This window comes from Entelurus aequoreus, linkage group LG03 (assembly GCF_033978785.1).
Source record: "Entelurus aequoreus isolate RoL-2023_Sb linkage group LG03, RoL_Eaeq_v1.1, whole genome shotgun sequence".
NCBI lineage: Eukaryota > Metazoa > Chordata > Actinopteri > Syngnathiformes > Syngnathidae > Entelurus > Entelurus aequoreus.
In genome coordinates, this window is record NC_084733.1 from 8,417,604 (window position 1) to 8,441,979 (window position 24,376).

General features: G+C 40.8%; 1 protein-coding gene across 1 annotated transcript in view; it reads right to left on the reverse strand.

Annotated features, from left to right (window-relative positions):
• Window positions 1-24,376, reverse strand: part of LOC133646084 (C-Jun-amino-terminal kinase-interacting protein 2-like) — a 46,525-nt gene that overhangs the window by 5,228 nt on the left and 16,921 nt on the right. The window contains exons 2-11 of the mRNA XM_062041080.1: window positions 19,514-19,619; window positions 10,282-10,515; window positions 10,137-10,215; window positions 7,498-7,701; window positions 5,111-7,322; window positions 3,833-4,041; window positions 3,324-3,399; window positions 2,014-2,186; window positions 1,818-1,927; window positions 1,632-1,754 (exon numbers count right to left, since the gene is read on the reverse strand). Of these exons, the coding sequence (XP_061897064.1) occupies window positions 1,632-1,754; window positions 1,818-1,927; window positions 2,014-2,186; window positions 3,324-3,399; window positions 3,833-4,041; window positions 5,111-7,322; window positions 7,498-7,701; window positions 10,137-10,215; window positions 10,282-10,515; window positions 19,514-19,619 (3,526 nt within the window). The remainder of the gene's footprint in view (window positions 1-1,631; window positions 1,755-1,817; window positions 1,928-2,013; window positions 2,187-3,323; window positions 3,400-3,832; window positions 4,042-5,110; window positions 7,323-7,497; window positions 7,702-10,136; window positions 10,216-10,281; window positions 10,516-19,513; window positions 19,620-24,376) is intronic.

A 24,376-nucleotide genomic window follows, 5' to 3' on the forward strand; every position in this document is an offset into this window, starting at 1 on the left:
ATATACATTCTATATCAATATAGATCAATACAGTCTGCAGGGATACAGTCCGCAAGCACACATGATTGTATTTATTTATTTTTTTTAAAATAAATTTAAAGAAAAAAAAAATTTTTAATTTTTTTAAATACCCCCCCCCAGCGTTGACTGGTCCGCAGCTACAAAAAGGTTGGGGACCACTGGTTTAATGCATCCAGCGGGGAATCACAACAAAATTAGGCATAATAATATGTTAATTCCACGACTGTATATATCGGTACCGGTTGATATCGGAATCGGTAATTAAGAGTTGGACAATATCGGATATCGGCAAAAAAGCCATTATCGGACATCTCTAGTTGTCATGAATAAATAAGTCAAAGAATAGTTTGTTTGGGAGCTGCTTCTTTGCACATGGAAACTGGACTTGAAACTTAGTGAGTCAAAGGAAATGTAGCAGCGTCACCTTTTTCATTGATTTATTTTTTTTAATTCACATTTGTTCATTGTTCTGTATTTCAAGTGTGCTATGTATTCACTTTTATTCATGCTTTTTTAGAAAAATATACACATTTTATTACTTACTTCTTGTGTGTTCTGTATTGTTAAATGCTGTTGTGTAAGGTTGTTTTAGGTGAGGGGGGAAAAAGATAATGTCACTGTTAACGCGTTAAGAATTGTTTGAAATAAAAACAAACAAAAATGAAATTGTGACCAACATTTCAGAATAATTCTAATTCATAGCGTAATATTTGTGTGAATTCAAATTATTCACATCCACATTGGATCTTATAACTGCTACCAGGGATTGTTTACTTCATAATTAAAAAAGAACTATAAAGTTAAAGTTAAAGTACCAATGATTGTCACACACACACTAGGTGTGGCGAAATTTGTCCTCTGCATTTGACCCATCACCCTTGATCACCCCCTGGGAGGTGAGGGGAGCAGTGGGCAGCAGCATAGCCGCGCCCGGGAATCATTTTTGGTGATTTAACCCCCAATTCCAACCCTTGATGCTGAGTGCCAAGCAGGGAGGTAATGGGTCCCATTTTTATAGTCTTTGGTATGACCCGGCCGGGGTTTGAACTCACAACCTACCGATCTCAGGGCGGACACTCTAACCACTAGGCCACTGAGTAAGTAATAATAATAATAACGGCTCCTTAGGATCTCTTCCGTAAATCCCAACTCTATTCCATAATTTAACGCCAAAACTGATACACTAAATGTTGTACATTAAAATGCAAAATAAAGACCAAAAAAAAGCATATTTTTATATTTTTGTGTGGTGGTGTTGTTTGCATACCTGCGCTGACTGACCCAAATATTACAAACGTCTCTCGGTATGACGCTTACAACAGAGGTTCTCAAACACTTGGCTCTCCAAGTACCGGCATTAATATACAGTAGCATAGCAGGCTTAAGTATTCATTAAAAACAAAGCAGAGGTTTTATTTAGCAAGTATATTCAATATTTTGACCACTGTAACATTACGCACAGTTTGAACAGTAACACTGCGTTTGAATAACACTGTACTTTAATCAAGTGATTCTTTGGCGTACCACTAGAGGGAGCCAGTAGTGGTACCACAGTTTGAGAATCCCTGCACTAGGAGTAGAGTAACTGGATCTCCGCAGATTGACCTTACCTCATCCAGACAGTCGTACTCATCCTCCAGGCTCATGATCAGCTTCACGCCTTGCAAGCTGATCTCCAACTCGCAGAGGGATGGCGGCCGCACGTGCACGGTCCGTTTCCTGGACAGAGCGATCTTACGGAAGGACAAACATGGTCAGTGTCTGTTTGCTGGCGCTGCCACGTGCACTGTGCTGACCTTCTGCATGGCGGCGCACAGGATGCCGTTGCCTTGATGCTGCGGTACCTCAACAGAACCCAAGAACTGAACGTCGAAAGTCTCCATCCATGCCGGGTTACGCTTCATGGCTGTAAGACACACACACACACACACACGTGCCATCTTGAAATCCATCACGCACACAAGTCAGTCAATGGGAGGTTCCTCTAGCTACCCAGCATCTCTTTAGACTGGCCAATGACTTCATGGGCGTAGAAGGCGGGGAAGATGCCCCGTTCTCCCGTCCGCATGTTATAGCCTCTGTACCAGTAGTCATCCTCTTCCTCCTCCACATACAGAGGGTCGTCCACGTCCAACTCCAGCTCATCTGCATGTCTGGGGATGAACCTACAGGGGGCAGTATACTTTCATCACAACTCTGTTTCAAGCTTGTTAGCAAACATGGCGCCCTGTAGTTTAATCATTTAGGAGATCCTCTGGCCATACCCTCTCTGATTGGCCATACTCTCTCTAAACACGACTCTGATCAGAACAACGGCCGTGTATAGAGAAGTATATAGAGTTTCAAAGTTGGCAGCAAACATGGCGCCCTGTAGTCACATCAGGGTCTTTTGACCAATCATTTAGGAGATCCTCCGGCCATTCCCTTTCTGATTGGTCAAAAGCCCCTCACATGACTACAGGGCGCCATGTTTGCTAACAACTTTGAAACCGTGTTGGTCATACTCTCTCTGTACACGACTCTGATCAGAACAACAGTCATGTACTGTATAGAGAGTATGGCCAACACGGTTTCCAAAGTTGGTAGCAAACATGCGCCCTGTAGTCATATTAGGGGCTTTTGATTCATCATTTAGGAGATCCTCTGGCCATACCCTCTCTGATTGGTCAAAAATCCCTCACATGACCGCAGAGCGCCATGTTTGTGAAAAACTCTGAAACCGAGTCGGCCATACTCTCTCTGTACACCACTCTGATCAGAACAACAGCCGAGTATAGAGAGAGTATGGCCAACTTGGTTTCAAACTTGTTAGCAAACATGGCGCCCGGTAGTCACGTGAGGGGCTTTTGACTAATCATCTAGGAGATCCTCTGGCCATACTCACTCTGATTGTTCAAAAGCCCCTCACGTGACTACAGTTCGCCATGTTGGGTACCAACTTTGAAATGAAGTCGGCCATACTCTCTCTGACTCTGATCAGAACAACAGCCGTGTACAGAGAGACTATTGCTAACTTGGTTTCAAAGTTGGCAGCAAACATGGCGCCCTGTAGTCACGTTAGGGGCGTTTGAACAATCATTTAGGAGATCCTCTGGCAATACCCTCTCTGATTGGTCAAAAGCCCCTCACATACAGGGCGACATGATGGGGACCAACTCCGAAACAAAGTCGGCCATACTCTGTAAACACGACTCTGATCAGAACGCTTCTACTTAGCATATACTGAGCTTTATTATTGCAACATGATGCCTAAAAGCACATTAACATGACCTCATATATTGTTTGATTGTAATTTCTCTCACCTGTACACCGCCCTGTGTGTTTGGTCCCTCTCCTCTCCATTGATGGTACAGGAGAAAAGTCCGAAGGATTCAGTACCTTTGTGACAAACAGTCAACATTAGTGTTTTCTAGAAAAATATGAAGGCTCTTCAATATCAAAACAACAACAGTAGTCTTGCTTAATACTCTTAAAAGTGGTAGTAGTCCTAGTAGTAGTATATTAGTTTGAGCATGCTTACAAAGTTACGTATTTAGAACTTAGTAGTTCAAGCCTTTAGACTGAAAAAAGTCGAGATGACAAAAAGGCAAACATATTAGGGTTAGTGTTATGAGTCCAACTTCCAACTTCTGAGTTTGAAGTTGTTAAAAATATTCTTAATAGGCCTCAAGAAACTTTGTTTTCTGTACCTTAGTATAAAAACTACAAGAGAAAGCAAATGCTACTTGCGAATGGTCCGACACTTAATGATAATGTTTACTTGGCCAAGACAATCCAGACAACAACAGTCCAAATATATTCATTGACTTACTGGAGGAGCGGGAAGTACTGTTGACAAAGACGTTTAGGAACTTCTTGGAAAATGGGATGTCCGCCTCGGGTGATGAGTCTTCTGAAGAACTGAGGAGTTGGGACCTCAGCCTCTGATCCTGGCAACAGTAGTCCACCTGGCCCGTCTCCAAAGACTCCTCATCGCACAGCGTGGAGAGCTCGCTGTCATCACTCAGGATCGATGTGCACCTGAGAAAGTACAGTACATACTTTAAAACCCTAACTTGATGTATACAAATGTAGGACTGCAAAGGTGCTCTAGGTCACTCTCTAGACTAGTTCCAAGACCTCATCGTCAACAACCCAGATAAAATGCTAACCCTTTTAGCATGAGCTGATGATTCCTCTGCCACTTATTGGTAGATAAGATTGCAATGCACAAAAATCTTCTGACTTCCTTTGGAGTTTATTTCCCAGTGGCATATGTTTTTGTTTACTCCTGGGCCCCGGCCTGCATGATCTGACTGTCCTACAGTCCTTGGCCGACTTCCCTCACTGTTCATGCACTCATTGGACAGTGAACATGTAAATATACTCAATAAAAGGTCCTAATAGAAACGCACGTAACGTTGACTACAATCACTAAATCGACACGCATTCTTCCGCTCTGTCATTGTCTTTAATTTACAGTCAGTGGTCAGTTTTTCAGTCACCGTTCATGCAATTATTGGGCGGTCTACATGTCAATGATTGTATGCAGCAACAGCGAGGATTTAGCCTACACAACAGTTCACGCCAGCTGACCAAATATTGTTTTTATGGCCAACTAGTTGTTGGATAAATACTGAATGAAAAATATATTCAGAAGTACAGTAATCCCTCGTTTATCTCTGTTAATTGGTGGTAAATTAATATACGCAAAGTAGAAATTATTCATTATAAATCAAATATTTTTATAGCTAGAGTATTTTTAAAAAAACGGTTCCAACTTTCTAAATAGTTTTTTTAACATTATGAGATTCCTCTAGACATCAAGTAACACGCAAGTATTCATCTTGTTTAATGCAATATATTAATGCTGCCGGAAGCTGAGCCAATCAGTTGCCACGATATTGAAAAGCGCACTCTGACTGGTTTGGTCTCATCGAGTGGCCAATAAATACTATTGTAATCTTGATGTATTTCGTTAATTTAACCATTTTCATTCTTTAAAAATGCTCAATTTAGGCTAAAAAATACATAGATTATGCCAAAAAATGCTGCGATAGAGTTCCAAGTGCAATGTGGCGAGGGACTGTTGGCCTATTAATATTATTACCTTCTGAGGCTGACTAGTTCCAGAGTAGTGTTCTCGTCAACCACAAGCGTGTACTTCATAGAGTCATAGGCCAGTCCTTCGGTTTCACTGAGATGTTTGGGAGACAGGTCTATCTCACAAGGTGGGAGATCACGGTCAGGGCAGGGATGGTCAGGTATGCAGGAATCAACAGGTGGTGGTGACCGGTCTAGCTGTAAATCACTATCCCTGTGGGACTGCCTCCTCAAGTCATCCAAGAACGGGTACGAGTCCTCATGTTCGTCTTCTTCGTCATTGTCTGTGGAGTAGGTGAGGCTGAAGCAATGGTTGGTCTGAGCGGTGGGTATGTCCAGTGTCAGGCTGTGTTTGACCTCTGTGATACGTTCAAGAGAGGCAGAGGAGCGACTCGACGTCGTGGTCTCCGTCTCCCGCCCAATGTCTTTGTCGCTGATGACACTGTCGGTAAGGCTCGGAGAATCAAGGTCTTTCCTTCCCACTAGCATCATCAAGTCATTATCGGGTTCATTCTGTTCTTCCGGTCTTTTGTTGTTCTTGGAAGATTTATCTGTGAAGTTTTTAACTTTAGTGGTACATGAGGAGTAATCGGTGGTCTCTCTTGAATTTTCTACACACTGATCCACTGTACTTGTGTCCTCGGTTTTGTTGCTCATATAGAGGCAAGAGTTCATCCCAACACTTCTCTTTGAAGACTTCCCCCAATTCATCTCAATCTTTCTGAACTCTTCACCATCCCTCTCTTCATTCACTGACCCCTCAATTTCGGATTTCTTCTGTGGGTCATCCTCAGCAAAACTATCTCCGTCACCGATGTCTGAGGACGGTGAGATGGTATCTGATACAGATGCCTCCCTTTTGAAGCACTCTTCAGGACAGCTGATTGGGTACGAGCCTTCTGAGATCATCCTATTGACCAGGTTGCTAAGCAGCCAGGGTGAGTCAGAGTTTTCACTCAGGTCATCTTCGCTTTCTGACTCAGAATCCCCTTCACTGGTTTCATCATAATCATCTGTGGTGGGCATTAGCCGAGGTCCCACGGGTAGGTAGAAGGAGCGTTTGAAGCTCTCAAGGCTGTGATCTGGTTCTATCTGGAGCACCATCTGTCTGGAGAGACTGTCCTCACACTGCTGGGCAGGAGGAAGAGTCTCATCTGGGTCAGCTTGGTGATCGCAAGACAGGTCGTCATCTACATTCTGCAGTCCATTCAGAGCATAGCCGTCATCATAGGACTCAGGAGGCAAAAAGGGGGAGTGTACCAGAGATGGGATAGGAATGGTTGGAGAGGGTAAAGGGGACAAAGAGAGTAGGGGAACCCCTTCTTTAGTTGGCTCAGGTTGACCCAGAAAGAGAGACTCTTTTAGTCCCAAAATCCCACTGTCCTGTTCTAATTCTGTATCCGCGTCTAGTTCCTGGTCGGATGTCGGTGAGCTGGCCTCCTCGATGGAGTTGGTGAGGTGTGAAGAACGCCCACTACTGCTCTCACTGGTCAGATCAAGCTCTGTTTCTGAGATGGAGGAGATCATGTTGGAGACCACATGTCCTTCACAGGGAAAGTCTATGTCCTCTTCGCCATCAAGCTCAGAGTCAGAGCCAGGAGAGCTAAGTTCTTTGTCCTGGTCTGAGGTCAAATAACCTTGCTGGTTCATGTCAGCGATCCCAGGGTCTGAAGATGGAGAGGTGGAATCATTCGCTACTGCCAATGGAGCTGCCATTGACTGAGAATCAGAACTTTTGGACTGGTCAAGAGCATCTGAGTGACGAGAGGATACACTGGAGAAGGAAGTGGGATCAAAGGGTTCAATGGATGGAAACTCGGTGTACGCCGACGGATTCTCCTTGCACACCATATCGTACGTCTCCTTACGCATGAACTCAACTTCAAAGTTCTTGTCTAGTTCGTCCTCTGATAAGGGTGTGTCGGCGCCGTCGTTGGTTTCTAAGGGCGCAGTGGACGACAAACAGTGACTGGTTCCATCCGGATCGAGATCGTTCCCTGCCTCCATGCCAGACTCACTGGTAATTGTGTATGTGTCTGTGGGAAGCCGGTTTGAGTGTTTGTGGCTGTGGCTATTGTTGAGGTCATGGTCCACCTCCGTGTCTGAACACTGGGAGTGCTCATCTACAGATGGTACTCTGGTGGTCTGGATTAGGGGGTCATCTTTTGGTTGGACGATGTCAACGGGGCAATGATGGGACTTGAGTTGACCAAATGAACCTGGGGATAAAAATATACAACATTAACTGGGAATATTAAATGGCATACAGGATTATGCAGTAGGTACCGTGAGATTACATGGCGACGAGTCAGATTAATTAATTTAGTCTTTTTGGACGTGGATGTAGATGGAATGACTTCTGAACTAGCTAGGCAGGCCTTTTTATTTGGTTACCGTATTCAAGCCTCTCCCGCCTGTTGCCCTCCATGTCGCACAGGAGGGGCCTGTGAGGGGAATGGGGGTTCCCACCCTGCCCTGCTTGTTTTGCTGGAGTACCTTGACTCTGGGACACTGGCGGCTGAACAACTGAAGAGGCTGGGCACTGGCCCGTCACATGGCTGCCATCCTCCAAGCACAAGTGGGTGGGAGTCGTGCGGCCTGGGAGTACAGTCGAAATTTGTGACGCTTGTTTGGTGATGATGAGTTAGAATTCAAACTAGTTATAGTTTGTGACAATTAAAAGAGTGGCGTAAGGGGAAGATACACCAGGTGCCATCAGACTTCAAGGGAGGCGCAGATTGATAAAAATGAAGAAAAACTGTCTTTAAAGGGGAACTGCACTTTTTTGTAATTGTGCCTATTATCATGTATATATTACATGTTATTATGAATGTTACTACATGACATATATACTTACATCATGTATATATTACATGTTATTATGAATGTTACTAAATTACATATATACTTACATCATGTATATATTACATGTTATTATGAATGTTACTACATGACATATATACTTACATCATGTATGTATATATTACATGTTATTATGAATGTTACTACATGACATATACTTACATCATGTATATATTACATGTTATGAATGTTACTACATAACATATATACTTACATCATGTATATATTACATGTTATTATGAATGTTACTACATGACATATATACTTACATCATGTATATATTACATGTTATTATGAATGTTACTACATGACACATATACTTACATCATGTATATATTACATGTTATTATGAATGTTACTACATGACATATATACTTACATCATGTATATATTATATGTTATTATGAATGTTACTACATGACATATATACTTACATCATGTATATATTACATGTTATTATGAATGTTACTACATGACATATATACCTACATCATGTATATATTACATGTTATTATGAATGTTACTACATGACATATATACTTACATCATGTATATATTACATGTTATAATAAATGTTACTACATGACACATATACTTACATCATGTATATATTACATGTTATTATGAATGCTACTACATGACATATATACTTACATCATGTATATATTACATGTTATTATGAATGTTACTACATGACATATATACTTACATCATGTATATATTACGTGTTATTATGAATGTTACTACATGACATATATACTTACATCATGTATATATTACATGTTATTATGAATGTTACTACATGACATATATACTTACATCATGTATATATTACGTGTTATTATGAATGTTACTACATGACATATATACTTACATCATGTATATATTACATGTTATTATGAATGTTACTACATGACACATATACTTACATCATGTATATATTACATGTTATTATGAATGTTACTACATGACATATATACTTACATCATGTATATATTACTTGTTATTATGAATGTTACTACATTACATATATACTTACATCATGTATATATTACATGTTATTATGAATGTTACCACATGACATATATGCTTACATCATGTATATATTACGTGTTATTATGAATGTTACTACATGACATATATACTTACATCATGTATATAGTACATGTTATTATGAATGTTACTACATGACATATATACTTACATCATGTATATATTACATGTTATTATAAATGTTACTACATTACATATATACTTACATCATGTATATATTACATGTTATTATGAATGACATATATACTTACATCATGTATATATTACATGTTATTATGAATGTTACTACATGACATATATACTTACATCATTTATATATTACATGTTATTATGAATGTTACTACATGACATATACCGGTATACTTACATAATGTATATATTACATGTTATTATGAATGTTACTACATGACATATATACTTACATCATGTATATATTATGTGTTATTATGAATGTTACTACATGACATATATACTTACATCATGTATATATTACGTGTTATTATGAATGTTACTACATGACATATATACTTACATTATGTATATAGTACATGTTATTATGAATGTTACTACATGACATATATACTTACATCATGTATATAAAACTGACCTCGTGGTTTTCATAATGATTGTGAATGATAGGCCAAAATTACCAAAAAAAAGTGCAGTTCCCGTTTAAATATGCTAAGCTAACTTTTTCCATAACTATAACTAACTTTATATTTAATGAAAGTTATTTTACAGGGGAGTAGAGGGGATATATGTTCTCCGAGGGGAGGCCCACTTTGAAAACTACTGTACTTAATAGTTTTGTTTTTATTATTGTTTTGAGTCTTTTCAGTTATTAAAATAAAACTTACAGAGGTAAGCAATGATACAGAACATCAGCTATATGGGTTATAAATGATTATTCCCTTAAACATTCTATGTATTTAGTCTACTGTATTTCTATTTATGTATTTATACTGCTTTTATTTTCTATTAGAAAAAATATGCATTTATTATTATTTAACTTGACACTCTGGCCTTTTATTATTTCCTTTTGTCTTGTATTCTAAGTGTAGGAAAACAACACAATGCACACATACTGGAGCTCAACAAATGACAAACAAAAACCTCACCCTGTGAAGATGGTTTACGCGACGAGTCCTGGAGGCTTCCTTTCTTCGGCGACAGACTGCTGTTGTTGTTCAATGAGTCCTAAAGACAGAAATGTTGTTTATTTACCTGGAATGTGCCGCACGTCAGGTGTGCTCATGTGCCTACCTGCGACACGGCTGCTGTGAGGTTCAGCGTGGTGGGTCTGCTCTTCAGGGTGCCAAGAGTGGGCGAGGGTGGAGGGGAGGCTGAGGGGGACGGGGGTGCGTCCGGATCGTCCTCTTCCTCCTCCTCATCATCCTCATCTTCATCGTCGTCGTCAATCATTTCAAACTCCTGGAAGTCGTCCTGGAAGGAGCACACTGGGTGGTGCATGTCGTTCTTCTCCAAAATGAGGGCGTCCTAAGAGAGAGTGGATGGTCAAGTTCATTCAGTCATCAGAGTGCCTTCCTCTGACCGTAGGCACTATTATGAAAGCCGTACTTTATTTTCCTGGTACAAGCCGGCACGGTCAAAGCACTTTAGTGGGCAACTCTGGAGCAGATGTGTTTTGTGAACATTGAAGAGTAAAGAAAAATGTGGGTGAAATCCTACAAAGAGCCAGGAGGGTCGATGGCAGGAGAGGAGAGGATCAATCAATCACACATCTCTCAGGTTTCACCGGCTTTACTGGAAGACGGTGCACTAACTAAACAGACCACACCAGACTTTGCTGCAGTCTGCTGCACAGACAAGACTCCAGATCTACTTCCTGTTGGTGTCAGGGACAAAACAACTAGTAACCATCTATAGTGGTTCTATATTTGATTACTTGTTATCACACGATGCGCACCCGGAGATATTCAACTCTATTTTCCAGAAAGCTAAGGACCGGAGGGCCAGACTACCGTATTTTTAGAACCATAGGGCACACCGGATTATAAGACCCTAGAGGGGGGTGGGGGGTCACCATACTTGCCAACCCTCCCGATTTTTCCGGGAGACTCCCGAATTTCAGTGCCCCTCCCGAAAATCTCTCGGGGCAACCATTCACCCGAATTTCTCCCAATTTTTACCCGGACAACAATATTAAGGGCGTGCCGTGATGGTAATGCCTTTAGCGTCCTCTACAACCTGTCGTCGCGTCCGCTTTTTCACCATACAAACAGCATGCTGGCCCAGTCACATGTTGTATGCGGCTTCTGCAGACACACGTAAGTGAATGCAAGACATACTTGATCAACAACTATACAGGTCACACTGAGGGTAGACGTATAAACAACTTTAACACTGTTACAAATATGCGCCACACTGTGAACCCACACCAAACAAGAATGACAAACACATTTCGGGAGAACGTCCGCACCGTAACACAACATAAACACAACAGAACAAATACCCAGAATCCCTTGCAGCCCTACACCCCGCTACCACCAAACCTCACCCCCAAACCCCGCCCACCTCAACCCCACACACACACACCGCAACCCCCCCACCCCCCCTCCAATCTCCCGAGGTCTCAAGGTTGGCAAGTATGGGGGTCACCCACATATGCGGTCCTATCCAAGGTTTCTCATAGTCATTCACATTGACGTCCCATTGGGGTTGTGAGTTTTTCCTTGCCCTTATGTGGGCTCTGTACCGCGGATGTCATTGTGGCTTGTGCAGCCCTTTGAGACACTTGTGATTTAGGGCTATATAAACAAACATTGATTGATTGATTGACCGGATTATAAGGTGCAGTGCCGATTCAGGTCTATTTTCATATATTAGGCGCATTAAAGGAGTCATATTATGATTTTTTTCTACATGTAAAAGACTTCCTTGTGGTCTACATAACATGTAATGTTGGTTCTTTGGTCAAAATGTTGCATAGATGATGTTTTACAGATCATCTTCAAGTCGCTTTCTGACAGTCTCTTCAGGATGCCCCGTTTTGTGGGCGGTCTTATTTACGTGCCTCCACTTGGACAGCGTCTTCTCCCCGTCATCTTTGTTGTAGCGGTGTAGCGTGCAAGGACGGGAGTGGAAGAAGTGTCAAAAGATGGAGCTAACTGTTTTAATGACATTCACACTTTACTTCAATCAATAACGGAGCAGCATCTCCTCGTCCGTGGCTCACTAGTGCAACAACAACGCCCGAAATGTGTCCCGTGAAAAAGCGTCCTTGGGTGAATAATGTAAACTCACTACACCAGTATGTTTTAGTGCTTTCATGGCGAGTTTACTGACAGATATAAGTAAGAACTTATAGTTCTATAGCAGTGGTTCTTAACCTGGGTTCGATCGAACCCTAGGGGTTCGGTGAGTCGGGCTCAGGGGTTCGGCGGTGGTCAAGACACACCCGACTCATCGTGTAAATACAAACTTCTCCCTATCGGCGTATTAAGGATACGGCAACAGCAGAAGTCACACTGATTTGCAGGTGTGTCATTTGTTGTGAGTTTTTGCACTGTGTTGGTTGTGTTGTTTGAACAAGGTGATCTTCATGCACGGTTCATTTTGTGCACCAGTATAAAAACATGGTAACACTTTAGTATGGGGAACATATTCACCATTAATTAGTTGCTTATTAACATGCAAATTAGTAACATATTGGCTCTTAACTAGTCATTATTAAGTACTTATTAATGCCTTTTTCGGCATGGCCTTATTATAACCCTAACCCTCTAACCCTGGCCCTAATCCTAACCAAATAACTCTAAATTAAGTCTTTGTTACTTAGAATATGTTCCCCTAGTGTCCAAAAAACTCTAAATTAAGTCTTTGTTACTTAGAATATGTTCCCCATACTAAAGTGTTACCAAAAACATATAACTTTGTTTTGAATTTGAAAAAAAAAAAACATTTTATTTTTCACTAAAGAAGGGTTCGGTGAATGCGCTTATGAAACTGGTGGGGTTCGGTACCTCCAACAAGGTTAAGAACCACTGTTCTATAGGAAAGTATTTTCTTCTTTCTGGGGGTGTAACAGAAAATAATTGAGAAGCACTGGTATAATATTAATAATACCCTGGGATTTATATAGCGCTTTTCCAAGTACCCAAAGTCACTTTACATGTTAAAAACCCATCATGCATTCACACCTGGTGGTGGTAAGCTACTTTCGTAGCCACAGCTGCCCTGGGGTAGACTGACGGAAGCGTGGCTGCCAATTTGCGCCTACGGCCCCTCCGACCACCACCTATCATTCATTCATTCATCATTCATTCACCGGTGTGAGCGGCACCGGGGGCAAGGGTGAAGTGTCCTGCCCAAGGACACAACGGCATGGTAAGAGGCGGGGAGCGAACCTGCAACCCTCAGGTTTCTGACACGGGCGCTCTACCCACTACGCCATGCCGCCCCTATGACTAAAAAAGGTAAACAAATGACAACAACACCCTCGTTCTGTAGATCAGAAAGGAGAGGACTTAAAGGGGTGCCTTGGGGAACGCCTCATTGATGTAAATCACAAGTTTGGACCCCAGAGGTTAAATGTCAATGCTAAGATCTGCCAATGTGTTTACGGTGGTCCAAGTTCTTCTACACAACAGAAGCACTCTGGTGTTTTTAGGAATCCTCCCAGGTTTTGAACTGAACTCTGATTGGACCCCCAGCGGAATAGCCCTGTGGCAGGTCATCATTCTCACAGGGCGGAGTCATCTACTGCGCTTTGTCCATCTCATCCTTTGTTTCTAAAGACGACAAACAAACACAAGGAGCAGCGATTCCTCTGGCTGGGACTCTGCCAGACTCTGCAGCACTTTCTCTGCCTCTGCTGTGGTTTTAATGGAGCCATCAAAGCGTGCCCCTCTCACATCACAATCCTGCTGACGCCGGCTTTATCTGCGCTTTACACCCGATCCTCCAGAGCACACCGGAATTTGTGCACAAATCCTTGTTATGAATGTGTTCCTCAACTTCAAGACTTACGGTCTGTCCTTCCAATGAAAGCTGTCACCAGGAAATGAGAAAGACTTATGGTCTGTCCTTCCAATGAAAGCTGTCACCAGGAAATGAGAGATGTATGTACAGCAGACCTCAGCTGTGTAGTGAAAGTGCCTCTGATGCAGATGATAATAGCAAGAACAATCATCTCAGAACTATAAATAAGAACAGCCAGTCTGCAAGAATAGTACATCAATAACACCCTTCCATTATCAGCCAGGCAGGTAAACATTGCAGCTTCACCTTAACTAACACTCGTCCACGGTCAAGATCATTTGACGTATATTTCTCTATTGATCTGTAGACTTCAAGAGCAGATCAATAAGGCAGAATCCCTGAACGGGGATCAGTTAGCACTGCTATGCCGATGACACTCAACTCTACCTAAAAACAAACCCAACCCCCTCTGCAGCCCTACCATCATCCACACTTACCAACTGCCTGGAGGACATAAAGGTGTGGATGAAACACAATTTTCTTCAACTGAACAGCTCCAAAACCGAAGCCATTCTAGTCGGCACCCCACATCAGACTCAAGTCATACACCATCACCTTCACCTCTCATCCTCAGTCACTAATCTGGGTGTTAGAATGGACCCTCACTTGACCTTTGAGGCTCAAATAAAACAACTGTGCAAGACCTCCTTCTACCACCTCAGGAACATTGCTAAACTCCGCCCCTCACTCACTCTCTCTGATGCCGAGAGGCTCGTCCACGCCTTTGTCTCCTCCAGGCTAGACTACTGCAACGCACTTCTTGTCAGGATCCCCAGCAAGAACATCCAGAAGCTGCAATACATACAGAATAGTGCTGCTAGGATCCTGATGAGAGTGCGGAAATACGACCATATCACACCAATTCTCAAATCCCTTCACTGGCTTCCTGTTCCACTCAGGATTGAATACAAAGTCTCCCTACTAACCCACCAGTGCCTCCATGGAAATGCCTCCCTCTACCTCAAAGAACTACTCACCCCCAAATCTTCCACTCAACATCTCCTCTCCGGACAGGCTAACCTAAGGACAAAGCTACGAACAATGGGCTTTCTGCTCCGCCGCTCCCAGTCTGTGGAACGCTCTCCCTGACCACCTGAGGGCACCACAGACTGTGGATGCTTTTAAAAAAGGTTTAAAAACCCTTCTTTTAAAAAAAAAAAAAATTTTAAAAAAGCATTTTTTTAGATCTATGCATACTAGTTCTAGCTATTTGGCTGTTCTAGTTTTTATTTTTTTAAATGTTTTATTATATTTTTATTTTTATTTTTTTAATACACTGTCGCACTTTGAGGTTGTTTACTCTAAGTGCTTTTTACAAATTAAATCTATTATTATTATTATTATTATTATTTTAGACTTATTCTATGTCTTTACTGCAGTTTTGCAGGCTGCTTGGATGGCACCAAGCATATGAACATTAAACCACCGCTTCAGTTGATGGTGTCATCGGTCTGATCTGAAAGATGCTGCTGGCACGCAAACTAAAAAGCATCAAAATATCAAAAAGGTATGCTGATAGGGCCTCAAAAGGTACCAGGGCTGCAACTAACGACTATTTCTATAGTCGATTAGTCAACGATTATCTTAACGATTAGTCGACTAATCGGATAATAAAGTGTAGACGTATTTAATGGCTCTCATTTTACCATCGACTTCTAAAACCAAAAGTTATTTCAGGCATGAGTTTACTAACAACAAAGATGAATAATTCATTATATTATTTATTTATTTATACTGTAACTGTGCTGCTCATTCAGCTGTTACCAAAATAAAATGACTTTTAAAATGTTGTCCGTTTTAAAAGAAATAAAAGGCAAAGTGCTAAAAAAAACAAACAATTAGCCTTGTTTATGTATTTAAAAAAAACATTAAAAGAGCAGCAAACAAAACAGAAAATCTAACTTTCTCTTAATAAAATATCATTTTGTGATCTTTAAAAAGCTGCACACTGATATATTGATTATTGATTAACAGTTTTAGCACTCTAATAGACTCAATGTTTATAATTAAATCCATTCTTAAAATGTTGCCTAATTAATCGATTGTATCTTATGAGACCTCCACATTGGTGCCTGAAGGTAGAGAACAAGAAGAAGCTTATGGACTACGGTGTCGGCACAGACTACAACTTTTCAGGACATATGCAGATCCCAAAAACACATCAGCAGGCACCAGAAGGTAAGAAAATTTGCTTTTGCATAATATTGCGAAACAAAATGCCAGGTAATGTCTGCTAATAGGTGACATTTTTGGGTCCTTATACACACCATAGTAATACTCATATGTTGAAGCACAGTACGTCTGACTATGGTAGCCATAATGCTCCGACAATCCATCAAGCGGTGCGTCTTCATAGCTTATCGAAGTCGTACTAAAACATTTTGGCAGATTTTTGAGGCCGTGTGTAATGTTCTATATTCTCAATAGAAAATGTATAGTTTTGTTGTTGTTTACTGGCTTCAGCCTGTAGTTCACATGTAGCTCTTATGTTTGACTACAATCATATTGCGATAACACGTATCTCTTATGTGTGACTGCCATCTACTGGTCACACTAACATTATATCATCTACCTAATAAAACAGCTTGGAGGTCGGTAAGCACAACCGGAATTATTCCGTACATTAGGCGCACCGGGTTATAAGGCGCTCTGTGGAGTTTTGAGAAAATGAAAGGATGCGCCTTATAGTGGGAAATATAGAGTATGTATTGAGCTCCTTTCACAGCAGCAGCAGATTCCATCCATCTTCTTCCGCTTATCCGAGGTCGGGTCGCGGGGGCAGCAGCCTAAGCAGGCAAGCCCAGACTTTCCTCTCCCCAGCCACTTCGTCCAGCTCTTCCCGGGGGATCCTGAGACGTTCCCAGGCCAGTCGGGAGACATAGTCTTCCCAACGTGTCCTGGGTCTTCCCCGTGGCCTCCTACCGGTCGGACGTGCCCTAAACACCTCCCTAGGGAGGCGTTCGGGTGGCATCCTGACCAGTAGCCCGAACCACCTCGTCTGGCTCCTCTCGATGTGGAGGAGCAGCGGCTTTACTTTGAACTCCCCCCGGATGACAGAGCTTCTCACCCTATCTCTAAGGGAGAGCCCCGCCACCCGGCGGAGGAAACTCATTTGGGCCGCTTGTACCCGTGATCTTGTCCTTTCGGTCATAACCCAAAGCTCATGACCATAGGTGAGGATGGGAACGTAGATCGACCGGTAAATTGAGAGCTTTGCCTTCCGGCTCAGCTCCTTCTTCACCACAACGGATCGATACAGCGTCCGCATTACTGAAGACGCCGCACCGATCCGCCTGTCGATCTCACGATCCACTCTTCCCTCACTCGTGAACAAGACTTCGAGGTACTTGAACTCCTCCACTTGGGGGAAGATCTCCTCCCCAACCCGGAGATGGCACTCCACCCTTTTCCGGGCGAGAACCATGGACTCGGACTTGGAGGTGCTGATTCTTATCCCAGTCGCTTCACACTCGGCTGCGAACCGATCCATCGAGAGCTGAAGATCCTGGCCAGATGAAACCATCAGGACCACATCATCTGCAAAAAGCAGAGACCTAATCCTGCAGCCACCAAACCAGATCCCCTCAACACCCTGACTGCGCCTAGAAATTCTGTCCATAAAAGTTATGAACAGAATGGGTAACAAAGGGCAGCCTTGGTGGAGTCCAACCCTCACTGGAAACTGGTCCGACTTACTGCCAGTGATGCGGACCAAGCTCTGACCCTGATCGTACAGGGAGCGGACCGCCACAATCAGACAGTCCGGTACCCCATACTCTCTGAGCACTCAGCAGCAGCAGATTGAGACCTGAATCCACTTGGACTAATTGGAATCCCACAACGGGCTCTTCTTTTGCCAGCGAAGGTCAATCTAATGACATCCTGATCATCTGTGCGTGGGTACGCTGCACGACATGAAGGGACCGTTAAAAATAAATAAAAATCATCTGAAATGTGGTGTGCATGATGTTTGTTGTCTGCTCTGTTTCTAAATGCCCCGACACACATTGTACGTGTATCCACCTGCTGTCGGCACCATTGTACATGTATCCACTTGCTGTCTGCACCATTGTACGTGTATCCACCTGTTGTCGGCACCATTGTACGTGTATCCACCTGCTGTCTGCACCATTGTACGTGTATCCACCCGCTGTCGGCACCATTGTACGTGTATCCACCCGCTGTCGGCATCCTTGTACTTGTATCCACCTGCTGTCGGCACCATTGTACGTGTATCCACCTGCTGTCGGCACCATTGTACATGTATCCACTTGCTGTCTGCACCATTGTACGTGTATCCACCTGTTGTCGGCACCATTGTACGTGTATCCACCTGCTGTCTGCACCATTGTACGTGTATCCACCCGCTGTCGGCACCATTGTACGTGTATCCACCCGCTGTCTGCACCATTGTACGTGTATCCACCCGCTGTCGGCACCATTGTACGTGTATCCACCTGCTGTCAGCACCATTGTACATGTATCCACCTGCTGTCGGAACCATTGTACGTGTATCCACCTGCTGTCGGCACCATTGTACATGTATCCACCTGCTGTCGGCACCATTGTACGTGTATCCACCCGCTGTCGGCACCATTGTACGTGTATCCACCCGCTGTCGGCACCATTGTACGTGTATCCACCCGCTGTCGGCACCATTGTACGTGTATCCACCTGCTGTCGGCACCATTGTACGTGTATCCACCTGCTGTCAGCACCATCAACCTCCGGGCTTTATGGTGCACGCCCAATTGGGGGCGTCCCTGCAGACGAGTGTGTGACGCCATGTTGTATCGCAGACAGACGCCCACTCGCCCTCTGGAATGTCTTTGTGCTCGAACGTATGAGCATGTGAAGCAACACATAACTCCTCCAGCAATTGTGTTGTGTTTAGTCATTGTGTACTCTGGACTTTTGTTGTCATCCAACAATTGTGTTGTGTTTAGTCATTGTGTACTCTGGACTTTGTTGTCATCCAACAATTGTGTTGTGTTTAGTCATTGTGTACTCTGGACTTTTGTTGTCATCCAACAATTGTTTTGTGTTTAGTCATCTTGTACTCTGGACTTTGTTGTCATCCAACAATTGTTTTGTGTTTAGTCATCTTGTACTCTGGACTTTGTTGTCATCCAACAATTGTGTTGTGTTTAGTCATTGTGTACTCTTGATTTTGTTGTCATCCAACAATTGTGTTGTGTTCAGTCATCTTGTACTCTGGACTTTGTTGTCATCCAACAATTGTGTTGTGTTTAGTCATTGTGTACTCTGGACTTTGTTGTCATCCAACAATTGTACGTATTCATTACATATCCCTCACCATTGATACATGGAACCAATTACAGTTCATACATGTCATTGGTATCGGCCGATCACTCTCATGGATGAAATGCATCAATATATAGTGATATATGGTCATAAATAGTGATACATGATGATATATGGTGATGTATAGTGATACATGGTAATATTAAGGAAGACAAAGTAAGTGACTTACCTTTTCATAACGATCAGAGTCATAATTTAGTCCGATCCCGCAGTCATCTGTGATTTCTGAGAGATCTTCATCGTCAAACTCCTCCAAACTGATGTCGTGGGCGGGCCTATAAACACATCACACACACACACACATCAGACAAATAGACACAAACACATCAGACAAATAGACACACACATCAGACAAATATACACACGTATCAGACACAAACACATCAGACAAATAGACACACACACCAGACAAATAGACACACACACATTAGACAAATAGACACACACATCAGACACACACACATCAGACACACACACACCAGACAAATAGACACACACACAACAGACAAATAGACACACACATCAGACAAGTAGACACAAACCCATCAGACAAACAGACACACACATCAGACAAACAGACACACACATCAGACAAATAGACACACACATCAGACAAATAGACACACACATCAGACAAATAGAACATCAGACACACACACACACATCAGACAAATAGACAAAAACACATCAGACGAATAGACAAAAACACATCAGACAAATAGACACACACATCAGACACACACACATCAGACAAATAGACACACACATCAGACAAATAGACAAAAACACATCAGACGAACAGACACACACATCAGGCAAATAGACGCACACATCAGACAAATAGACACACACACACATCAGACAAATAGACAAAAACACATCAGACAAACAGACACACACATCAGACAAATAGACACAAACACATCAGACAAAAACACAGACGAATAGAAAAAAACACATCAGACAAATAGACACACACATCAGACACAAATACACACTCACACACACATCAGACAAATAGACACAAACACATCAGACACAAAGACACAACCACATCAGACAAATAGACACAAACACACTGATTGGAGAGCTAGCTTGTGCAGCTAGTGGCTCCATGACCATGACTTCTGTTTTGCTCGATCAGCCGTTTTACTGCCGTGTTACAGACACCGTTTGGAAACAAGGAATAAACATTTTCATCATATTTCTGTGTAAATAACACAAGGTATAAATGTAGAGGTTATATACACGTGTGTAAATAACACAAGGTATAAATGTAGAGGTTATATACATGTGTGTAAATAACACAAGGTATAAATGTAGAGGTTATATACTCGTGTGTAAATAACAAGGTATAAATGTAGAGGTTATATACACGTGTGAATAACACAAGGTATAAATGTAGAGGTTATATACATGTGTGTAAATAACACAAGGTATAAATGTAGAGGTTATATACTCGTGTGTAAATAACAAGGTATAAATGTAGAGGTTATATACACGTGTGAATAACACAAGGTATAAATGTAGAGGTTGTATACACGTGTGTAAATAACACAAGGTATAAATGTAGAGGTTATATACATGTGTGTAAATAACACAAGGTATAAATGTAGAGGTTATATACACGTGTGTAAATAACACAAGGTATAAATGTAGAGGTTATATACACGTGTGTAAATAACACAAGGTATAAATGTAGAGGTTATATACACGTGTGAATAACAAGGTATAAATGTAGAGGTTATATACACGTGTGTAAATAACACAAGGTATAAATGTAGAGGTTATATACACGTGTGTAAATAACACAAGGTATAAATGTAGAGGTTATATACACGTGTGTAAATAACACAAGGTATAAATGTAGAGGTTATATACACGTGTGTAAATAACACAAGGTATAAATGTAGAGGTTATATACGCTACGCTCAATAGTCTCCAAAACTTTGCAAGTTGAAGAGTTGATGACCAATGACGTGTAATGTTTGTGTGGTTAGCTGCAGCGGGCCTTTATTTCCTAACAGCTGGCTGCAAGTGCAAGAAAAATGCTGCATTGCAGTGCGTCTAATAGGAGGGGAAGGATGCCAGATGTACACAACGTGGTCGCTCTCACTGATGACCTCGCCGTAACCGTGGCAACGTCGGCGCCATCAGCTGACTGCTTCTAGTGTCAGCAGAGGAATGTCGGAAGGACCTGAAGCGCCATAGAGAGTCGTTGCCATGGCGACCTCGCTTCACCTTAGCAATTGTTGTGTCGGCCATGAATCAAACAACAATAGTAGTCATAGCGCATCATTATTAAGGCACCATAGAGTCGTTGCCATGGCGACCTCGCTTCACCTTAACAATTGTTGTGTCGGCCATGAATCAAACAACAATATTAGTCATACCACGTCTTTAGTAAAGCTCACACAAAGATACGTGGGTCTTTTGTGTGCCACGTTCACCACCATGTTGTGGGCGGGACCACCTGCCCCGTCATTTATCTACCTATTACATTGTCTACATCAGTGGTCCCCAACCTTTTTGTAGCTGCGGACCGGTCAACGCTTGAAAATGTGTCCCACGGACCGGTGGGGGGTGTATTTAATTTTTTTTTTTTTTTTTTTTTTTTTTTACGTAAATAAATACAATCATGTGTGCTTACGGACTGTATCCCTGCAGACTGTATTGATCTATATTGATATAGAATGTATATATTGTTTTTTATGTTGATTTCATAAAAAAAAAAAAAATTTTTTTTTTTTTTTACGTAAATAAATACAATCATGTGTGCTTACGGACTGTATCCCTGCAGACTGTATTGATCTATATTGATATAGAATGTATCTATTGTGTTTTTTATGTTGATTTCATAAAAAAAAAAATTTTTTTTTTTTTTTTTTTTTTTTTTTTTACGTAAATAAATACAATCATGTGTGCTTACGGACTGTATCCCTGCAGACTGTATTGATCTATATTGATATAGAATGTATATATTGTGTTTTTTATGTTGATTTCATAAAAATAAAAAAAACTTTTTTTTTTTTTTTTTTTTTTTTTTAACGTAAATAAATACAATCATGTGTGCTTACGGACTGTATCCCTGCAGACTGTATTGATCTATATTGATATAGAATGTATATATTGTGTTTTTATGTTGATTTCATTTAAAAAAAAAAACCTTTTTATTTTTTTTATTTTTTTAACGTAAATAAATACAATCATGTGTGCTTACGGACTGTATCCCTGCAGACTGTATTGATCTATATTGATATATAATGTATATATTGTGTTTTTTATGTTGATTTCATAAAAAAAAAAAAAACTTTTTTTTATTTTTTTATTTTTTTTTTTAACGTAAATAAATACAATAATGTGTGCTTACGGACTGTATCCCTGCAGACTGTATTGATCTATATTGATATAGAATGTATATATTGTGTTTTTTATGTTGATTTCTTTTTTTTTTTTTTTTTTTTTTTTTTTTTTTTTTTTTTTTTTTACGTAAATAAATACAATCATGTGTGCTTACGGACTGTATCCCTGCAGACTGTATTGATCTATATTGATATAGAATGTATATATTGTGTTTTTTATGTTGATTTCATAAAAAAAAAAATTTTTTTTTTTTTTTTTTTTTTACGTAAATAAATACAATCATGTGTGCTTACGGACTGTATCCCTGCAGACTGTATTGATCTATATTGATATAGAATGTATATATTGTGTTTTTTATGTTGATTTCATAAAAAAAAAAAAAACTTTTTATTTATTTATTTTTTTTTTTTTAACGTAAATAAATACAATCATGTGTGCTTACGGACTGTATCCCTGCAGACTGTATTGATCTATATTGATATAGAATGTATATATTGTGTTTTTTATGTTGATTTCATTAAAAAAAAAAAAAATTTTTTTTTTTTTTTTTTTTACGTAAATAAATACAATCATGTGTGCTTACGGACTGTATCCCTGCAGACTGTATTGATCTATATTGATATAGAATGTATATATTGTGTTTTTTATGTTGATTTCATTAAAAAAAAAAAAAAAAAAAATTTTTTTTTTTATTTTTTTTACGTAAATAAATACAATCATGTGTGCTTACGGACTGTATCCCTGCAGACTGTATTGATCTATATTGATATAGAATGTATATATTGTGTTTTTTATGTTGATTTCATAATTTTTTATTTATTTTTTTTTAAATTGTTGTGCGGCCCGGTACCAATCGGTCCGCGGACCGGTACCAGGCCGCGGCCCGGTGGTTGGGGACCACTGGTCTACATTATGAGGGACAAACTGTAAAAATGTACTATTAATCCACTTGTTCATTTACTGTTAATATCTGCTCATTTTCTGTTTTTAACATGTTCTGTTAAAAATGTAATAATCACTTATTCTTCTCTTCTTTGATACTTTACATTAGTTTTGGATGATACCACACATTTAGGTATCGATGCGATACCAAGTAGCTACAGGATCACACATTGGTCATATTCAAAGTCCCCCATGTGTCCAGGGCCGTATCACAAAAAGTAAAAAAAATATGTGGTGCTAAAAAAATATCGATGTAATCATAGTAGTATGGACTAGATACACTTTTGTACTTGGTATCATTACAGTGGATGTCAGGTGTAGATCCACTCGTGGCGTTTTGTTGACATTGTGACGGCGGTGAGCTATTGTATCCTCCTACGGTGTGTAGTGAAGCATGTTTAGCTACTCCTCGTCCTCCAGTGATAATGATACTTGTAAGAAACTTACTTTATTCGTCACTATGGAGACGAGGATGCCTTACAGCACCTTTCAGTGTTACAACTTCACCTTTATCTTGACTTTTTACACCAAAATGCGTCTCTTTCCTGTCTACACGCTGTGTCTGCTTGTAAGTACTCTGTGTGTGTGTGCGCTGCCGAACATGCTCCTAAAACCAGCAATGTCATGACGTGACGACAATATGATTCATTAGTATGGCGGTGCTATACCAGTATTGGTATACCGTACAACCCTAATACATGTATAGTGATATTGTTACAAGTGGCCC